We start from the raw sequence: 18,486 nt of genomic DNA, 5'->3' as shown, positions 1-18,486 counted from the left end.
CCAGGAAAAACCAGCTTTGGGCTCTTGAGACTTTATTGAGAGAATGGCATCTCCTCCAGATGCCTGGTCCTTAACCTTCAAAACACTTTTTAAGCTCAGCAACTCTGGGCCGGTTCCTGGCCTGGGGCTCCTGCGGATTGCTAGCGGGCACAGCAGGGGCTCTGGAGCTCTCTGGGAAACCGAGATCTGAGGTAGAGTCGAAGGTTGGAGATGTCCAGGTGATATCTGAGTTGGGCTTTGTGGGTAGCAGAGATTGGGGGCTCTCTGGAGGTCTGGGCTGGGTGGGCACTGTGGAGAGCTGGGAGCAGGAGCTCTTCTGGCCTCTGGGCTCTCCGGCGGCCTCGTGGAGAGGGGAGAGAGGTGAGGTGTGTTGATGGGGCTCTGTGAGAGAGGATTTGAGGTCCCCGCTGCTGCTTGGGTCTGCAGAAGCTGTTAACGATTGCGTTGAAGAAGTGATTTCTTGGCTGGCCTCTGAGAGACTGAGGTTCTTTGAAGGCCTGGTGGTATCCGGAGGCTGGGGGTTTTGCAGAGATGGCAGGCCGGCAGGCAGGGACTGGGAATGGGGTTCTGGGGGGTCCTCCTCATCTGGTTGCCACCTTTGTCTTCCTGGTAAGTTAGGCTGGACGGGGGGTGGGGGGAGTGGGGAGATTAGCAAGTTGCTGGAATTTAGAGGGGGAGGGGGTGGCAAGATGGGTGGGCAAGTGGTAGAGGACTGGAGGGCTCACCAGGCTGAGGCAGCTGTCCATGTCCTCTCTGTGGCAGCAGTCTAAGCTCTGGCTGGGCCGCAGGCTGCCTGTCCTTGTGGCTCCCGTGCTCAGACTGTCTAGTATCTCACTCAACAAATCCAGTTCTTCCCCAGACCCCAGGAAGCTGCTGTCCAGAGCTTCCTCTGCCCAGGAGTCCCGGGTAGCCTCCGGGCTCAGAGGGGGTGTCCTGTGTGAGGTTAGGCAGCCTCAGATATCTGCCCCCAACCCCCAGCTCCAGTCTGGTGGCTCTGGCAGGTTTGGAATGTGGGGATCATCTTCCCCATTAGTTCTGGCCTCCCACTTACAATATTGCCCCCTCTCCTGCCTTTGAGCCTTACCTCTCCCCCAGGGACTCAGAAGGTCTCTCTTCCTGCCGGTGTCTCCTGCTGGGGCGAAGGGGCCGGTTCTGCAAAGGACAGGTTTGGAGGGGTGGGGCCCCAGGAGCTAGAGTCAGGGGAGCTGTGTGAAGGAGGGTGAGTGTGAAGCGGGCATCAGGTACTGGGGTACACGAGGAGGGAGGCAAGTTGTCTAGATGGAGATCGAGGATGGGTGGAGGACTTGGTGATAATTCCAGGTGTGTGTGTCGGGGTGGAGGCGGGGCATCTTACCTGTCCAAAGTGCTGGGTGATAGGCAGGCGCTGCTGCAGGTGATCTGAGCGACTGGTGAGGGAGAAAGCCCTGAGGGAGCCCCCCCTCTGCAGGCTAGAATCCCTATCCTAGGAAGAGGTTGGGTGAGCCAGGAGCCCATTTCTCCATTCCCCCCACCCATTGGCCATTAGCTTTACCTTGTACATCAGGAGGCTCTGCATTCCCTTCAAGCCACTCTTGGCCTATGGAGGAGCCAAAAAAAAAAAAAAAATTAGATTTGAGGTGATTTGACACGGGACGTTTGAGAACTCAGCCCCCTGTTCCCTAGAACAGTGGAGTCTGCCATCTATTCATGTTTATGTCTCACAAATGTATTCACAATTCCCCATGCATCACCTAAGGAGTCAATACAAACTCTCGCCCCCTTGGCTAATACAAAAGGACTATTCCTGGGGGAAAGAACCCCCAGATGAAATGGGGAGTGGCAAAAACAGAACATCATAAAAATGTGTCCGTGTTCAAAAGCCGAGTGAAGAATAAAATTGAATGGACAATTTGGAGCTGCAGAAGTTGGCCCCAGGAAATGTGCTTGGGAGAAAAACCCCAAAAGGATAGAAGCGGGGTTTGCAGTGTCTGAGAAGGACAAAACAAACAAAAAAACCAATGAATCTTGGTTGCCAATTTTAAATAGGAAAGAAATCCTGACACACATGAGAATAGTGAATGGAAAACGAAAGTGGGAAAAATTGTTAATGGCGTAACTGCTGATTCAGGTGATAAAAGCATGTGCACTTTAAATGTGGGGTTAAAATGTCCTCTGTCACCCCAGTAAACAGCCTGTCTAGCCCAGCCTCACCGAGCGGTACATGTTTCTGACGGTTGGTTGGGTCTTGGCCTTGACGGAATGCAGGAGGGCACCACCACCTTTCTGGAGAGAGAGTGCCAAGGGAGAGAGGTGTGGGCATCTGGGGTTACCCCAGGACCCACCTCACTCAAGGATTGTGTGACCCCAGACAGGCCCTTCTCCCTTTCTGAGCCTCAATTTCTTCACCTCTATAAATGAGCAAAATAATGACCCTACTTGGGGGCTGTTGTGGGATTAAATTAATCCAATAATAAACAAGACAGGTGTTCAATACCTTTAGGTTGTCTGCCCAGAGCTGGTAGGAGCGAAGGGTGCCTGGAGTGAGGAGAGAGCGTCGTCATGACAGGCGGGGGTTGGGGGGGGGGGGGCTGCTGGGGTAGGGACTCCGGGCTAGACTCAGGGCTCACCTGAGGAGGCCCCACTGCAGGTGATCTCCTGCTCAAACAGATCTGAGAACCCCTCTCCTGTGTTAAGCCTCTCCAGCCGGCCATCAATGAACTGGGGATGGGAGAAAGGATCAGAGTCACACCTGAATGCAAGGACTAGGAGTCCTCTCTCCCTCAGGAAGTAAAAGTGATTCCTGACCCGCTAGGGGCCCACTCACCGGACCCAGGAGGTCTGGAGGCCACCTCTGGAAGCCAGAGGGCCAACCGCCTCCTATAGCCCCAGGTCAGCACCTGTTATCAGGGACCAGACACCGCCCCTCACAGGGACCCGGAAGTTAGATTCTGCCACTTCGGACCGACCCACCTCTCAGTGACCCTGGAAGAGGTTGACCCCACCTTCAGGGACCCTAGAACCCACGCCCGCGCTGAAGGATCCTGGAGTCCAGCCCACCTTCCTCCAGGAACCCAGGAGTCCGATCCCGCTCCAGCCCCCTCCCAGGTACCCCGGAGTCCCGGCCCGCCTCCTCCTTGCTCCCAAAGGATGTGCGCATCTGGACACGCCCAGAACTTCCGAAGACGGCATTATTTCCCCAGGGCCCAAGGAGTAGATTTTGTCCCTTAGAAAATCAGGACGGGAACCCCTATCTTTAAGAAACCTAGTTCAGTCCTGTCTCCCCAATCGGAAGAGGGAGATTCCGCCAGACCGACTCTAGCCCCGCCCACAGGACCCCGGCGTGGCGTCCCTAACCCCGCCCCCCAGGTCCCAATCCCGCCCTTGGGCTCCGGCGCACCTGTTTAAACAGCTGCAGGTGCACAGCCCGCTGGTGGAAGGCCTGCAAGGGAGTCCCGGGCTTCTGGGCCAAGAAGGCTTCTTCACTGAAGGTCACAGGCTGGCCCTGGAAGAAGGATCCTCGTCCTGAGCTCCCGGAGGCTCTCCTGGACACCAGCTGCCTCCCTTACTCTACCATCTATCTATGTAGCAAATGTTGATTGAGTGCCTGCTGTATGCCTGCTCCTGTGCAGGACCTGGTGAGCCAAGGGGGGGGGGGAGGGATTTGGGCTTTTACCCAGAGGGAGGTGGGAGCCCTAGAGGGCAGAGGAGGGGTGAGACCTGACTTGGGTGCTCACAGGTGACTTCTGGCCGCTTCAGGGAGGACAGACTATGAGGGTGAGGGTGGAACCGGGGAGAGGGGACTCATCAGGGAGGCGAAAACGCTTATCTAGGTGAGCAATAATGGGGACCAGACCAGGGTGGAGACAGATGATGGGGAGAAATGGGCAGATTCCAGACGTGTTGTTAAGGCACAGCCACAGGCACATCAGATACTTAAATGATAGAATTTCCCCCTCCCTTAAGTTTTTATAGAATAGTGGGAAACTGAGGGAGGGGGTTGAAAGTCAGCAGATCAGAGTCCTGGGTTTAACACTCACCTACCTCAGGACTTCTCCAAGCCTCAGTTTCTTTACATGTAAAATGGGACCATAATGGCACCTATCTCATAATACTGTCATGAGCATTAAATGAGATAGTAATAGTAGAACCTAGCATTTGAATACTCGTGATATGCCAGGCACTATCCAAGCATTTTACTCACACCATCCGTTTGGGTGGGTACTATCTGGATCTCATTTTATAGATGAGCAAATGGAGGCATAGAGTAAACACTCTAAATGATATTATCATCCAGGGTCGACTAGGCCTCCTCCTCAGCATCCCCCCTGCTCACCGGGCTGCAGACCAGCGCATCGCGGTACCCCCCAAAGAGCAGTGCCTGGGCTTTGAGGAAAAGACGGGACACCCCTTCTCCTGGGGCCAGCGCGACCTTTCTTAGCCTCAGCCTCAGCAGGGACACCTGGAGGACAAGGGAGCAGCGCTGAGCGGGTGGGTTTGGGGCCTCCCTCTCCCAGACGCTGCTGGAGGGGTGATACTGACCACGTCGGAAGGCAGCGCCTGCACGTCGTCGAAGGGCGTCTCTAAGATATTGGAGTCCACGTTCATCATCACGACATCTTCCAGGCCTTTCTCCAGCACTCTCTGTGTTGGAGGGTGGTAGGGGGACCGCAGCTCAGAGTCCGAGGAACCCTGGCGGGGGAAGGTATCTGGGGATGCAGAGGGAGGAGAACTCCGCCCGTCCTTGCAGTCCATGGCCGCTCCCACTGACCTCTGTGAGACTGGCGTGGACTCCGATGAGGTAGGGCATGGGAGCGCTGCGGACGACCCGAGGGAGCAGGGTCATGCAGGCCCTACGCCCTGGTCCCCAGCCCCCCAGGCCCGGCCCCTCCCCAGACTCCGCCCCTCACCAGCAGTAGTCCAGCAGGTGCGGCGGCAGTGTGGGGATCAGCACGTGCTCCCATTGCATGGGGTACAGGAGGGCACAGGACGCGTGGACGCACGAGGTCAGCTGGGGACGGGTGGGTACTGTGGGTTCAGGGCCTGGCCCCCAGCTTCAAGAACCCTCTCTGGGGTGGCTCAAGAACCCTCTCCCAGCTCCATTTCCCACCCACCTCACCTTACCCACCCGCTTCTGGTAAGAGGTGAAAAGTCACACCCCTTTAGGAAGCAGGTGGAGACCTAGAATTTGGCAAATTACAGTGCTTGGAGCAGGTGGCGCCAGGAAAGACAGGTCAGGTAAGAGGTGCTTACTCAGGGGGAGGGGCTGCGAGTGGCCTACGATTCAGGGCAAGTCCTAGGGTTGGGACTAATATGCAACCCTCCGGGATCCCTCTTCTTAGGGGCAGAGCTGTGACTAAGCCCACTAGCTCCACCCCCAACGAGGCGGAGCTAACAGAGTCGCCCTAGCCCCGCCTCTAGGGGTGGAGCCACGACGCAGCTCCACTGACCCTACCCCTAAAGAGGCGGAGCTAAAATTTACCTTCCTCGGTCCTGCCCTAGGGGTGGAGTCAGCATTCAGCCTCCACGGCCACCCTCTCTGCCCTTCCATCTAGGGGCCGAGCTGGAATTTAGCGCTCCCCGACGTCGCCCTCCAGAGGGGCGGAGCCAGTGGGTGGAGTCTGACTCGGCATTCCCAAAGAGGAGCTTGCAAACGGCAGCTAGACGCTACCCACGCTGACTCCCCCCACCGGAGTGGAGCCAGCGTTCAGCTCAACCCTGACCTTCACAGGGGCAGACCCAGGACTTTGCCCTCGGGTGACGCCGGGTGAGGTTGGAGTAGGAATCCGCCCCCAGGGACGAAGCCCGGTCTCGGCCCCTCCCGCCCGGCGGGCCCCTGCCTCACGGTGCTCAGCTTGCTGGCGGTGAGCAGGACCCTCCGCTCGGCCAGGAGCGCCGCGAACAGCCCCACGATGTTCTCATCGGTCACCGCCACCACCAGCTCGGTTAGGTTCCTCTGAGGGACAGGGAGGAGCGCTGGGCGCCAGGGACGGCAGGACCTGGCAGTCCCTGCGGGTTTCGGGACCTCTTCCCGCCCCCTCGGAGGAGCCCACTCACGTTCTCCGGAATGGATGGCAGGCGGCCGGAGTCAGGGGCCACGAAATAGGAAAGCTGGTGGTGGTGGTGGTGGTGGTGGGGAGGTAGAGAGGAGATTGGCAAGGGGACCGATTAATCAGGGGTTTGGCTTCACCTGGGAGCCCAACCTTCCAGGGTCCCCAGCCCTGCTCACCGGCCTGATGTTCCCGGGGGCTGGGGGCATCCCGCCGGGCACACTGGAGATCGTCACTCCGCTGCCCTGAGGGAGAGGTGTGTCTGTGTGGTCCTCAGGGCTGGGGGGCTGCCTCCCCATCCACCTGGGGTCCCATGCCCAGGGGTTCGGAGCTACTCACCAGCTCCACGGAGGCCTGGGTCTCTGGCAGGGTCCGCTGCAGCAGGTTTAGAAGTTCCTCGACCTCCGAGACCTGGGTGGGGGTGAGGTGTCTGAGTCAAAACCTAGCCGGTTTGCTCAGTGAATAGAGCGTTGGCCTGCGGACTGAAGGGTCCTGGGTTCTGGGTTCGAGTCCGGTCTAGGGCACATGTCCGGGTTGCAGGCTCAATCCCTAGTTGGGGGGTGGGGGGGTGGGGCGGCGTGCAGGAGGCAGCCAATCAATGATTCTCTCTCATCATTGATGTTTCTATCTCTCCTCCCTTTCTCTCCAAAATCAATAAAAATATATTTTAAAACAAGAGAAGAAAAGGTAGGTTGGGGATTCTGAAGGTCTTGGCTCAAGCTGGGTGTTCTGAGAGGAGCCCAGGGCTTCCGTCTGGCCTGTGAGTTCTGAGCAGGGCTGGGGGCTTGTGGGGGTGGGGGGCCTATGGTTCCCGCGGAATGGGGGGGCGGGGCCTGGTCTCACTTGGTCCTGAGCCAGGAGGTCTCCCACTGTGTTCAGGAGTTTGTAGAACACCTCAAACCAGGGATGGTGGCTGTAGAGAGAGGAAGCGGGTTCCATGAAGCACTCCTAGGTCGAGGCTCCCCCCGCAACCCCTGCCCCAATAGTTCACACCTGAGGATGCAAAGACAACTGTGGGCACCGGCCCTTAGGCGGCAGAAACCAAATCTACGGGTGCCGGTCAGGTCCGTGAGGGCGAAGGTGAAATGCTGCACCGCAGGGCTGGGAGGCTCCCTGGAGGTGAAAAATGCTCAGAGGCTGGGTCCCAGCTCCTCCACTCCCTCCACCCCCCGCAAGTGCTCCTAGTACTGTGTCCATCATCCGGGCCTAGTTGTTAGGGCCCCTGATTCCCTGGGTGTCTGAGTCCTTAGGTCCCCAGGTCGCTGGCTGTCTGCTTTCTTCCATACCTTTCCACATCAAAAGGGAAGCAGAATTTAGGCACCATCTGCATAGCTTCCTGGGGGTGAAAAAGAGCACACACTCTGTGGCCACTCATTTTGGGCCCCACAACCTCCCCCAGGAGGACTGACCCTGGTCCCAGGGGAGCAAGGAACCAGCCTGCATACCTGGTCCCTGAAGTCTGGGGGGAACTGCCGCAGAATGGGTGGATCTGCAGGGAGAACAGGCCTCTACATTCAGGGCCCCACCTTCCATTTCCACTCCCCTCCCCTGATGTCCTCCCCCACTCACCCTCCTGTAGGGAGGCAGGGCAGGCTGCTTCGAAGAACCAATCAAACACGGCAGGGGGACCCTCTCTGTGGGACAGGAAAGGGCTTAGTGGGTCCATGGACTGGCTTCTGTGTGTGGTTGTATCTGCACATGTGTGACTGTGTGTGCCTGTGTGACTTGTGCGACTGTGTGTGCATGACTCCCAAGGGTTTGTGGCAGTGATTGTGTAGATTGTACGACTGGGTGTGCATGGAATGGTGTTGATCGTGTGTGTGTGAGACTGGAAGTATGAAGCAGAGTGAGGGAGTGTGACTGTGTGTGTATGTGCATAACTTGCTTGAGCAGGTGTGTGTGTGCATGATTTGTGTGAGAAGGTGTGTGTGTATGGCTTGTGTGAGCATACAGATGTGTGTGTGTGTGTGTGTGATTCTATCTCATGTTGGCCTGAAAGGATGAGGCTGTCCAGTGTATGTTAGGTAGGACTGCGACAGTGTGATCAAGCCAAGCCAGTGTGAGGGTGAATAAGTCCATGTTTTCTTGTGTGGCTGTGAGTGTGACTGGGTAGATGTGCGAACATTGCTCTGGTTTTGAGATCAAGAGGCCCTGCCTGTGCATCTCTGTATGTGAGACTTCATGAGGCCTCAGGGGCTGACCTCAAATTTCACACCAGAGAGAGGACAGCATGCCCTCCTACTTCTGTGAGCCCTGCAGTCTACGCCTACCTCCCTTGTCCCCTGCTTCCGCCCCCTACGCAAAGGATGCAGAGACTTGTGCTTAGGGAGAGAGATAGCGAACCAGGAGGCAACAGAAGAATAGGATGGGGACTGACTACAGACACACCACCCCTCACCCGGAGACCCCCAACACTTCACCCTCACGTTGATACGAGTCCTGCACAAGCACTTGCACACAGGGACACACAATCCTCCCTCACTCTGCTGACCCAGAAACTATGATATACCAAGAGGTGAGGTGCTCACTCAGCATTATAAACATAGTCACATAGAGGCGCAGGTGTGGGGTTGGGGGGAGAGAGGAAAGAAAGGGTGGGGGGAGGGAGTGGAGTCCATATTCTAAGCCAGCTGAGTCCAGCCTTGATTTGGGCCACCTGCCCCTGTGGCTCTGGCCTCCTCCCCAGCCTGCCCCAGACCCCCTCCCCTTGTCCCCAGCCCAAGCCTGGTCTAGGAATCTTGGTCTAGAGGATGGGGGCCGGGGGGGGGGATGTTCTTACTCAGCTCTGGATTCCATGGTCCCTGTTGGGCAGGCCCGGTGGGGCCCTTTCCCCAAGGGTTCTGGGGGCCCGTGCTTGCTCGGGCCTGGGCCCTGAGCCGGCTCAGCTTCCTGTGTGGCAGAGAGAGGAAGTTTAATGGGTGACGTCCCCGGAGGTATGTCCCTGCCCCCACCCACTTCGAGAAAACCAGGCATCCTGTCTCCTAGCCCTTCCTCGTGATGGGTGGGCAATGGGTGGCTCAGAGGCCAGACCCCAGTCCCATCCTGCCAGGCCAGGCCAGGCCAGGCCAGGCCACGTGTGGTCCCTGCTATCATACCCAATCCTTCCCCTCTCTGTGCAGCCCATGATTCAGTTTGCCTAAAGTACTTCCTCTTCCCTCAACTCTTCTTTCCTTTGGTCCATCTGCACCAGCTATTCCTTGTTGGACCACCAGAGGGAGCTGGGCCGCAGAATGGACACAGGACACCCCAGAATCAGACGACCAACTGTGGTCAGAACACAGGCACAAACACTTGACAGATAACACACATGCAGCCAGAAGTGACTGACACAGACAAACAGACCAGAACAGTCACAGACAGTAGACAAACACAAAGATACCAAGGCATTCAGGCAGGCCACAGTCACGGACACAAACCGACAAGCTCAGAGGGGCAACACACACAAGAAGCAGTCCTCACCCACACAGGTGATAGATGCAGAGAGATAACACAAGGATGCAGCCATAAACAGTTCCAGACAGGGCAACAGACAGATGGGCACACCTACAGAGATCACAGCTGTCAATGCAAGCAAGATAATAGAGAAATAGACTCAGAAGACAGACGGAAATACATAGAACAGAGGCATAGCTAGAGCAGTAACAAAGGGACAGACAAAGTCAGGGCTCAGCCACAAGTCAGATTCACAGCCAGACATAGTTAAGTGCATGGAGAGAGACACAGTTGGGCACCCCCAATCAGAGCTGCAGACTTAGAAAGAGACAGACACATAGGCATACAGATGCCGTGTTGAAACACAAGGATCCATAGACAAACTTTCAAACCTGAATCAAGCTTTTGATATGTTCTGTTATTATGAAAGGCAGGTCAGGTAAGTGGTTAAGGGAATGATTTTGGAGACAGAGAGACCTGGGTTCAAGACCTGATTCAGTTCTTTAGTGTCTATGTGACCTTAGGCAAGTCATTTGATCTCTATGTATTAGTTACTATTGCGGTGTATTAAATGTCCCTAAGTTAGTGGTTTGAAAGAATACACATTTATGATCTGAATGAGGACCAGGGCTCTGGGCACAGCTTAGCTGTGTCCTCTACAACAGGGTGTCTCAACTATAATCTGTTGAGCTGTAACTAGCCATTCACACATGTGGTGAAAAGAAATAGTAGAAACAGGCTGTGCAAAGGCCCTGAGGTTGAATCAAACTTGATATGATTGAGCACATGAAGAAGGTCATTGTAATTTGACTGGAGAAGGAGCTCTTTGAAAACTCCCTGCGTGACTGCTGGAGGATTTAGTTCATGGTGGATTATTGGACTGAGGGCCTCAGTTTCTTGCTGGCTGTTGGCCAAGGCTGCCCTCAATTTGTTGCCATGTGAACCTTCCCAACATGTTGCTTGCTTTACCAACTTGAGCAAGCTGAGAAGACAACGGAGTTCATCAAGACAGAAGTCACAGCTTTTTGTAATCCAATCTCAGAAGGGACATTTATCACCTTTGCCATACCTTGTTGGTTAGAAGCCACTGCCAGGTCCAGCCCAAACTCAAGGGGAGGAGATCACTCAAGGGCATGAATGGAGGAAAAGGGATCATTGGGGCCATCTTAGAAGCCATCTCCACACTCTCTGTGTCTTTGTTTCCTCACTTTGATATGAGGAAAACAGAACTCTCACTTACCTACCAGTGTGGCAGAAAGTCATTCATTTGCTTGCTCATCCATTCAACAAATAATTACTGAGGGCCTGTGCTGTGTCAAGCTGTTCTAGGCATGTGTTGACCAAGGTAGATTCCTGTCCTCATGAATCTTACATTTCAGTTGGGAGAAACAAGTATGTAAACAGATAAGTGATGCAGAGCTACTGGGTGCTAATTTAGAGTTGCCAGGGAGGCTGCTCAAAGGAGATATCATTTGAACTGACACCTGTGGGTGAAAAGGGGCTAGCCATTCACACATTCGAGGAAAAGAAATAGTAGAAACAGGCTGTGCAAAGGCCTTGAGGCTGAATCAAACTTGATATGATTGAGCACATGAAGAAGGTCACAGTTTATTGAGTGAGAGGGAGGGTGATGGGGATGTAGTCAACAGGGGCCGAAGACAAAGGTGAGAATTTGGATTTCAATCTGAGTGAGACTGAAGTCATGGGGCAGTTTGGAGCAGGGAATAGACAAGTTCTTATTTGCTTGTGAAAGCTCATCTGGCTGTTGCAGAAGGAGGATACAGTGCAGGGGTAGGGGTGGCAGAGGGGACTCAGGGAAGTGATTGGGGTTATCTGTATGAACAATTACGGTGGCTTAGATCAGAGTATAGACAGGTGGTTACAGGCCACAGTTTGAAGAAGAAACAATGTACTCAGCAAAAGATAGGAAGAGTGTGCTTGGTGTGGGAAACGATGAATCAAAGCTGATTCCTAGATTTGGGGTTTGAGCGAGAGGACGGCATTGCTTATTGGGAAAAGGGATGTTTTAGGGGTAGAATAGGGAGTTCTTTTGTGGCCACATTAGGTTGGAGATGCCAAAGACAGCCAAGTTCATTGCCTAGTCCAGTGGTTGGCAAACTGCGGCTCGTGAGCCACATGTGGCTCTTTGGCCCCTTGAGTGTGGCTTTTCCACAAAATACCACGTGCAGGCGCACATGTACAGTGCGATTGAAACTTCGTGGCCCATGCGCAGAAGTCAGTATTTTGTGGAAGAGCCACACTCAAAGGGCCAAAGAGCCGCATGTGGCTCACGAGTCGCAGTTTGCCGACCACTGGCCTAGTCCACTGTCTGCTCCACCACCCAGTGCTGTGCTGGGCCTGCTCAGATGAGGGCTGCTGTGGGCTGGATATCCAGGCTGCCTTTCTCACTCTTCTCCTGCCTCCTGCCTGCCTGTGGTGGGGCCCAGTGGTGGTGGTGGTGGGTGGGGGAAGGCTGGGTTCCAGCATAGAGTGTGATGGGAATAGTTAATTGGCTCTCAGTATAACTCCTTTCTTCTTTCTCTTCCTTCTGGTTTGCCTTCCTTTGTACTGCAGAAGCTGAGAAGAACCACATTTCCTAAACTTCTTTGTAGCTCTGGTTTTGGATGCAGATTCTACCAACTAGAAATGCTTGAGAGATTGGAAGGTAGAAGTGAGGTGGACCTCCCCTCCTGTGTGTGTGTGTGTGTGTGTGTGTGTGTGTGTGTGTGTGAATCCTGCTGGATATTTAATTAACTTTATATTCATTTTAGTTGATTTTTGCAGAGCACTCCAGTGGACCTATGTTCAGCTATGTGGGTCTTGGGAGGTGTTCTTGAACTTAATTAATGGCTCTGATGGCAGCCTGTTGGCTCTCCACCTTTCTCACTAAGCAGAGGAAGCAGCTCCCTAGTGGTCAGCTTTGTGCTGTGCCGGCCTATTTCCGGGCTACTCAAAATGTGGTCTCATAGGCAGCCTCACCTGGGAACTTGTTAGAAATGCAAGGTCTTGGGCCCCAGCCCTGCTGAATCAGAAACTCTAGTGTGGGGCCTAGGAAGCTGTGTGCTAGCAAAGTGTTCCTGGTGATTCTTTTGCACACTGAAGTTTAAGAATCACTTGCTTACAGCCCACTCTCTCAGTCCCTCCAACGGTGTCGTAATTCTTATATTAAATTTCTTTCTGCTTAATTTGCCTGGAATGGTCTTTACACTGAAGTGGAATAAGAGTTGTAGACTTAAACTGTCAGGCTTTGAACTGTCAGGCTATGAAGCTCACTGCTTCATAGTCATGGGACCAAACTGTAATTTCCAAAGATGGCTACAGCCTTATATCTCCCACCCCACATGCTCTTGGGGAATCTTGCCTCTCTGCACTCCAGAGGTGTGTGTAGAGTTTACATCCCACTCCCTTGAACATGGACATGACTTTGAGCAGTCCAGAGGACACCAAGTGACTCCTGAAGCTAGGTCAGAAAAATGCAATGCATTTTGCTTGCTCTCCTGGGATGCGTGCTTTTGGGGACTGCTGTGAGGAAGCCCAAGCAGGCCATGGAGAGGTACTGATGCCCTCATTCTATCTGCCCCTGTTGCATGCCCAGAGGACAGTTGGCATTAACTTGGCAGCCATAGGAGTGAGCCCCCTTGAAGTAAATCCCTCAGTTGAGATTCTCTAGCTGATGCCACGGGGAACAGAGACAAGCTGCCTTTCCAAGCCCTGCCCAAATCACAGATTTGAGAACTAAATAAGTGACTGTTGTTGTTTTAAGCCCCTAAACTTTTTGGGGATAGTTACACAAGGAAAGCTAATGGATATGCTTTGTATCTCTAAACCTTGGTTGGAAAGAAGAGAAAAGCTCAGATTTTACAGGGTTCGTGTGAGAGTTACATGAGATGAGGCATGTCAGGACATCGAAGTGCTCCATCCGTGTTAGCGACTGTTATTCTGATAGGACTGTCCCTTGGATGCTAGTTCCAGGTTGCCATCTCCCCAGTGCCCTTCCCTAAAGACTTCTGCTTTCCATACTTGCTAGATGCCCACAGAAAATGGCAACAGCTCCATTGCCAAGTACTCCTTGTGCCAGGCACTATGCCCGTAAGAGCTCCTCGAATCCTCACAAACATTCCTGGGGTGTGTGTGTGTGTGTAGGGTCATGGGGGCAAATATACAATCCCATTTTACAGGTGAGCAAATCGAGGATCAGAGAGCACAAGTGCTTACCCAACACCATACAGTTAGTGGCATAGCTCGGTCTGACTCTAGAATTTTTGCCCCCTTTCTTCCTCCCCAGATTAGACGTCCCTTCAGCACCCACCTCCATCCTTTAGGGGGAGCCCTTGCTTGTTGGCCTTCCCACAGGGAGATGGAAAATGCACTCAGCAGAAACATGGCAAGACAACAATTTATTTATTGAGGGTGAGCCAGGGGGAGGAGGTGGGGCGGGATGGGGGCACAGCCTCTCTTGTCCACACGTTCCAGGGCTGCTTCTCCCACACAGCTGCCCTCCACCAGCCCTGGCTTTCCAAGGTCAGTTGGAGTTGAGGGGAGTGAGTTCAGGGATAAAACAGGGGGCTTACAGAAGCCAGAGAGCAGGTGGGGTCAGAGGGTGGTGGGGTCAAAGGTGAGGCAAGGTCAGAGGTGAAGGGAGGCTCAGAGGGAGAGGGGGTCGAAAGTAGACTGGGGTTTATTTGTCTGGGAGTGCATTGGGGTGGTGGGTAAGGTCATAGGTGAAGGAGAGGTCACGGAGAAACAGGGTTCATGGAGTTAAATGTGGGCCAAAGTGGGGCTCAGGGGTCGAAGGTCAGCTGAGATCAGGGGAGAAGTCAAGGTTGTAGGGCCAGAGGGTCAGAGCTGAGTCAGGCTTGGTGGTGCTGCAGGGTTCTCAGGGGCCCAAGAGGAGCTCTAAGGGGTCAAAGGTGAGCAGCCCAGCGCGGGTGGGGGCCGACAGGGGTGAATGAATGGGGTGGTCTAGGCCACCTCCTCCTCGGCCTCCTCCTCAAACTCGCCCTCCTCGGCCGTGGCGTCCTGGTACTGCTGGTACTCGGACACCAGGTCGTTCATGTTGCTCTCGGCCTCGGTGAACTCCATCTCGTCCATGCCCTCGCCCGTGTACCAGTGCAGGAAGGCCTTGCGCCGGAACATGGCGGTGAACTGCTCCGAGATGCGCTTGAACAGCTCCTGGATGGCCGTGCTGTTGCCGATGAAGGTGGCTGCCATCTTCAGGCCCCGCGGCGGGATGTCGCACACGGCCGTCTTCACGTTGTTGGGGATCCACTCGACGAAGTAGCTGCTGTTCTTGCTCTGCACGCTCAGCATCTGCTCGTCCACCTCCTTCATGGACATGCGGCCCCGGAACACGGCGGCCACCGTCAGGTAGCGGCCGTGGCGCGGGTCGCACGCGGCCATCATGTTCTTGGCGTCGAACATCTGCTGGGTGAGCTCGGGCACCGTCAGGGCGCGGTACTGCTGGCTGCCCCGGCTGGTCAGCGGCGCGAAGCCGGGCATGAAGAAGTGCAGGCGGGGGAAGGGCACCATGTTCACGGCCAGCTTGCGCAGGTCGGCGTTCAGCTGGCCGGGGAAGCGCAGGCAGGTGGTGACCCCGCTCATGGTGGCGGACACCAGGTGGTTGAGGTCCCCGTAGGTGGGCGTGGTCAGCTTGAGGGTGCGGAAGCAGATGTCGTACAGGGCCTCGTTGTCGATGCAGTAGGTCTCGTCCGTGTTCTCCACCAGCTGGTGCACGGACAGCGTGGCGTTGTAGGGCTCCACCACCGTGTCCGACACCTTGGGCGAGGGCACCACGCTGAAGGTGTTCATGATGCGGTCGGGGAACTCCTCCCGGATCTTGCTGATGAGCAGCGTGCCCATCCCGGATCCCGTGCCCCCGCCCAGCGAGTGGGTCAGCTGGAAGCCCTGCAGGCAGTCGCAGCTCTCAGCCTCCTTTCGGACCACGTCCAGGACGGCATCCACCAGCTCCGCGCCCTCCGTGTAGTGGCCCTTGGCCCAGTTGTTGCCGGCTCCGGACTGGCCTGAAAGGGAAGGGAACGGGACACACGGGCCGTTGTGGGAAGAGCCTCCCCAGCCCCTCCCCCAGCCATCCTAGTGGTTGAACAATAATGACAAAATTATTATTATAGATAACATAAATTATTATAATTTTGTTGTGATGATTATTCATTGTCCTCTCTGCTTCCATCCTTGCCCCTCCCTTCAGCTGTTCCCTCTGTCTTGTACACCCTTCCTGCCTTTCCATGCCCTAATCATCTTTTAGGCTGCAGACATTAATAACAATAATGATCGTGAAAACAACAAGTGCTTTATTTACCTTTTTCTCAGTGCTAGGCATAGTTCTAAATCCTTTACACACATATATTTTTAAAATATATTTTATTGATTTTTTACAGAGAGGAAGGGAGAGGGATAGAGAGTTAGAAACATTGATGGAGAGAAACATTGATCAGCTGCCTCCTGCACACCCCTTACTGGGCATGTGCCCTCGACCAAGGTACATGCCCTTGACTGGAATCGAACCTGGGACCCTTCAGTCCGCAGGCCGACCCTCTATCCACTGAGCCAAACCGGTTAGGGCTAAATCCTTTACACATATTAATGGCTTTGAGCCACACAAGCCTGTGAAGTAGATTTTTTAAAAAATATATTTTATTGATTTTTTACAGAGAGGAAGGGAAAGGGACAGAGAGCTAGAAACATTGATGAGAGAGAAACATCGACCAGCTGCCTCCTGCACATCTCCTACTGGGGATGTGCCCGCAACCCAGGTACATGCCCTTGACCGGAATCGAACCTGGGACCCCTCAGTCCGCAGGCCGACGCTCTATCCACTGAGCCAAACCGGTCTTGGCTGAAGTAGATTTTTTATCCCTATTTTAAAGATGAGGAGATGAGCACGAAGAGACTGCCCAGAGTCACCCAGCTGACTGGATCAGTGCCTGAGCTTTACTTGCTTATATTGCCATCCTCCCTCCGTCCACCAGGGTGCCAGCTCCAGGGGAGAAGAGAGCTTTGTCTGTTTTGTTCTCATGTGTATCCCCCTGGGGATATAGTAGGACCCGCATGCAGTAGGTGCTGAATAAATCTGTGTAGAATGTATGAAGTGGCAGAGCTGGGATTTTCATGCAGGAAGCCTTCCTTACCCACCCCCACCCAACCCCAACGCACCCCACCCACCCCTGCCACTGTATCAGATGCCTCCCCTGGGCTCCCACAGTCGCCCGGCTGGCTGTCGCCAACACAGCCCTGACTGCCCGCTCTGCCTCCCCCGCTGGTCTTTGGGGCCTGTGAGGGTGAGTTTTCACTAAGCATTTGGAAGTCAAAGGAGCAAGGGGCTTCCCTGCCTGTACTCCATGCCTGGCACTCACCAAACACAAAGTTGTCAGGCCGAAAGATCTGGCCGAAGGGGCCGGAGCGGACGGAGTCCATGGTTCCTGGCTCCAGGTCCACCAGCACGGCTCTGGGCACGTAATTTCCTCCTGCCGGGAAGCAGATGGAGGTCAGCTGGGGTGAGCGCCAGGAACCAGCATGCAGTCCCCCCATGCCTTCCCACCCCCGCTCCAGAAGGTGCCCCTGCATCCTACCTGTGGCCTCATTGTAGTATACGTTGATTCTCTCCAGCTGCAGGTCGCTGTCCCCATGATATGTGCCCGTGGGGTCGATGCCATGCTCATCACTGATCACCTCCCAGAACTAGGGGGGTGGTGGTGGTGGGGTAAGAACCAGTAGAGAGGGAGAGGGGATCCAGGCCTGCCCTGGCCTCCATCTTCTGGGCTCAGGACCGCCAACCACCTCCCTGGCTGCCACCTGTCCCCCAGCAAGGTGAACGGGGGACCTAAAGGCATGGTGGGGAGGCAGGGATGAAACAGCAAGAAGGGAGAGGTGGGGGCAGGGTGAAGCAGAGTCGCCAGCCAAGACTGCTGGTGTCAGTGCACCCTGGCTGCAGCCAGCGCGAGAGTCTGGGACTCTTTGTGCGTGTGCAGGGGACAGTGGGCCAGCTGTGAAGCCAGCTGTGGCCAGCAGACAGAAGGCTGGTCCCCACCCCCATTGGCCCCTTTGTTCGCAGCCTGGTCCAGCCCCCGCGCCCCCTCCCTCACCGTCCCTGGGGTGCTGGCCTCCTGGAGACCCCGTTGGCCAAAAGGCCCAAGGTCGGGAAGCTCCGCGGAGTTCAAGGGCCCCGCTCCACTCGTCTCAGCCACCTCCCGGGGCCCGGTTCCCCGCGCACCTTGGCCCCAATCTGGTTGCCGCACTGGCCGGCCTGCAGGTGCACGATCTCGCGCATGGCGGTGGCGCTGCTGGCGGACGCGGTGGCGGTGGCGCTGATGCTGGGAGCTGTGGTGGCGGGGCAGGAGGTGGACGCGGTGGCGGCGGCGGCAGCGACGACGAAACACGGTCCCCGAGTCCCCCCGCGTGCCTCTATAAGAAAGGGTGGGGCCCGCGTCACGGCCTGTCACCGGCCCGCTCCGCCCCCTGGTCCCGCCCTGGGACAGAGCGGGCGGGGGTGGAGGAAGCCAGCCACCTGGAGACCTCCCGGGGTACGCGCTGGGGCTCTCCAGGGCCCCGTGCGCCCCCACCCCGGGCCTTGGCGGGGAGACCCGTCAGGCGCTATCAGCATCTTGTACTCCCCCCCCCCCCCCCCCCCCCGGCTCCCCGCCCCTCGCCTGGTCTGGCGACTCGCGTTTTGCAGAGATTGGGCGGGGGAAGGGAGAGGCCGGGTAAACAAGCGTGGAGACATCCTGTCACCCCCCCCCCCCCCGCCCCCCCCGCCGCCCCGGCCCGGGAGGCCCTGCCTCAGTTTCTCTGTCCGAACCATTCCATGTAGGTACCCTTCCTAGAACCCTTTATTTACTGGGAGGACTTCTTGTGGGCTCAAACTGGTGGCTCCCGAGTTGCGATTTGTCCTGGAGAGGGGGAGGGCGATAGGTTCTTGGAGGACTTGAAGCTGCATAGACAGTAAAACCAGATTTTCCTTCCATGTTTCCTGGGACTGTTTGTGGGAGCTGATGGAGGCTTGCGCTCCCCCTGG

The 18,486-nt window shown here is 55.7% G+C and overlaps 2 protein-coding genes across 3 annotated transcripts; both read right to left on the bottom strand.

Annotated features, from left to right (window-relative positions):
• Window positions 1-18: 18 nt before the first annotated feature.
• On the bottom strand, window positions 19-8,916 carry DENND1C (DENN domain containing 1C). Its single transcript, XM_081091165.1, has 23 exons — window positions 8,806-8,916; window positions 7,596-7,660; window positions 7,472-7,515; window positions 7,313-7,362; window positions 7,020-7,139; window positions 6,870-6,939; window positions 6,366-6,437; window positions 6,206-6,271; window positions 6,034-6,087; window positions 5,822-5,932; window positions 4,887-4,987; window positions 4,748-4,793; window positions 4,519-4,620; window positions 4,313-4,438; window positions 3,377-3,481; window positions 2,607-2,697; window positions 2,474-2,514; window positions 2,191-2,262; window positions 1,532-1,576; window positions 1,355-1,462; window positions 1,085-1,152; window positions 726-933; window positions 19-619 (listed from the first exon to the last, which is right to left on the bottom strand). The coding sequence occupies exons 1-23, from the start codon at window positions 8,820-8,822 to the stop codon at window positions 71-73; spliced, it is 2,331 nt and encodes a 776-aa protein (XP_080947291.1). The 5' UTR covers window positions 8,823-8,916; the 3' UTR covers window positions 19-70.
• Window positions 8,917-13,842: 4,926 nt separating this feature from the next.
• Window positions 13,843-18,215, bottom strand: TUBB4A (tubulin beta 4A class IVa). Of its 2 annotated transcripts, XM_081090903.1 has the most exons (4): window positions 17,686-18,215; window positions 17,045-17,153; window positions 16,829-16,939; window positions 13,843-15,478 (listed from the first exon to the last, which is right to left on the bottom strand). In XM_081090903.1, the coding sequence occupies exons 1-4, from the start codon at window positions 17,740-17,742 to the stop codon at window positions 14,421-14,423; spliced, it is 1,335 nt and encodes a 444-aa protein (XP_080947029.1). In that variant the 5' UTR covers window positions 17,743-18,215; the 3' UTR covers window positions 13,843-14,420. The 2 variants fall into 2 exon arrangements, with proteins under 2 accessions (XP_080947029.1, XP_080947028.1); XM_081090902.1 differs by having other exon boundaries at window positions 16,829-17,153; window positions 17,686-17,865.
• Between the last annotated feature and the right edge of the window lie 271 nt (window positions 18,216-18,486).

This window comes from Myotis nattereri (genome assembly GCF_964212035.1).
Source record: "Myotis nattereri genome assembly, chromosome: 5".
Lineage (NCBI taxonomy): Eukaryota > Metazoa > Chordata > Mammalia > Chiroptera > Vespertilionidae > Myotis > Myotis nattereri.
Note: the sequence above shows the minus strand (reverse complement) of the source record. Positions and strands in the feature narration are given on the sequence as shown.

Excerpts from the sequence above, each read along its gene's own strand:
- DENND1C (XM_081091165.1), bottom strand. Across the intron at positions 6,272-6,365 it reads CCCAGGCCTCCGTGGAGCTG|GGCAGCGGAGTGACGATCTC; the intron begins GTGAGTAGCTCC and ends CCTCTCCCTCAG. Across the intron at positions 934-1,084 it reads TCTGAGTCCCTGGGGGAGAG|GACACCCCCTCTGAGCCCGG; the intron begins GTAAGGCTCAAA and ends AACCTCACACAG.
- TUBB4A (XM_081090902.1), bottom strand. The coding sequence starts at position 17,742 with ATGCGCGAGATCGTGCACCTGCAGGCCGGCCAGTGCGGCAACCAGATT. Across the intron at positions 17,154-17,685 it reads GCAACCAGATTGGGGCCAAG|TTCTGGGAGGTGATCAGTGA; the intron begins GTGCGCGGGGAA and ends CCACCCCCCTAG. Across the intron at positions 15,479-16,828 it reads GCCTGACAACTTTGTGTTTG|GCCAGTCCGGAGCCGGCAAC; the intron begins GTGAGTGCCAGG and ends CTTCCCTTTCAG.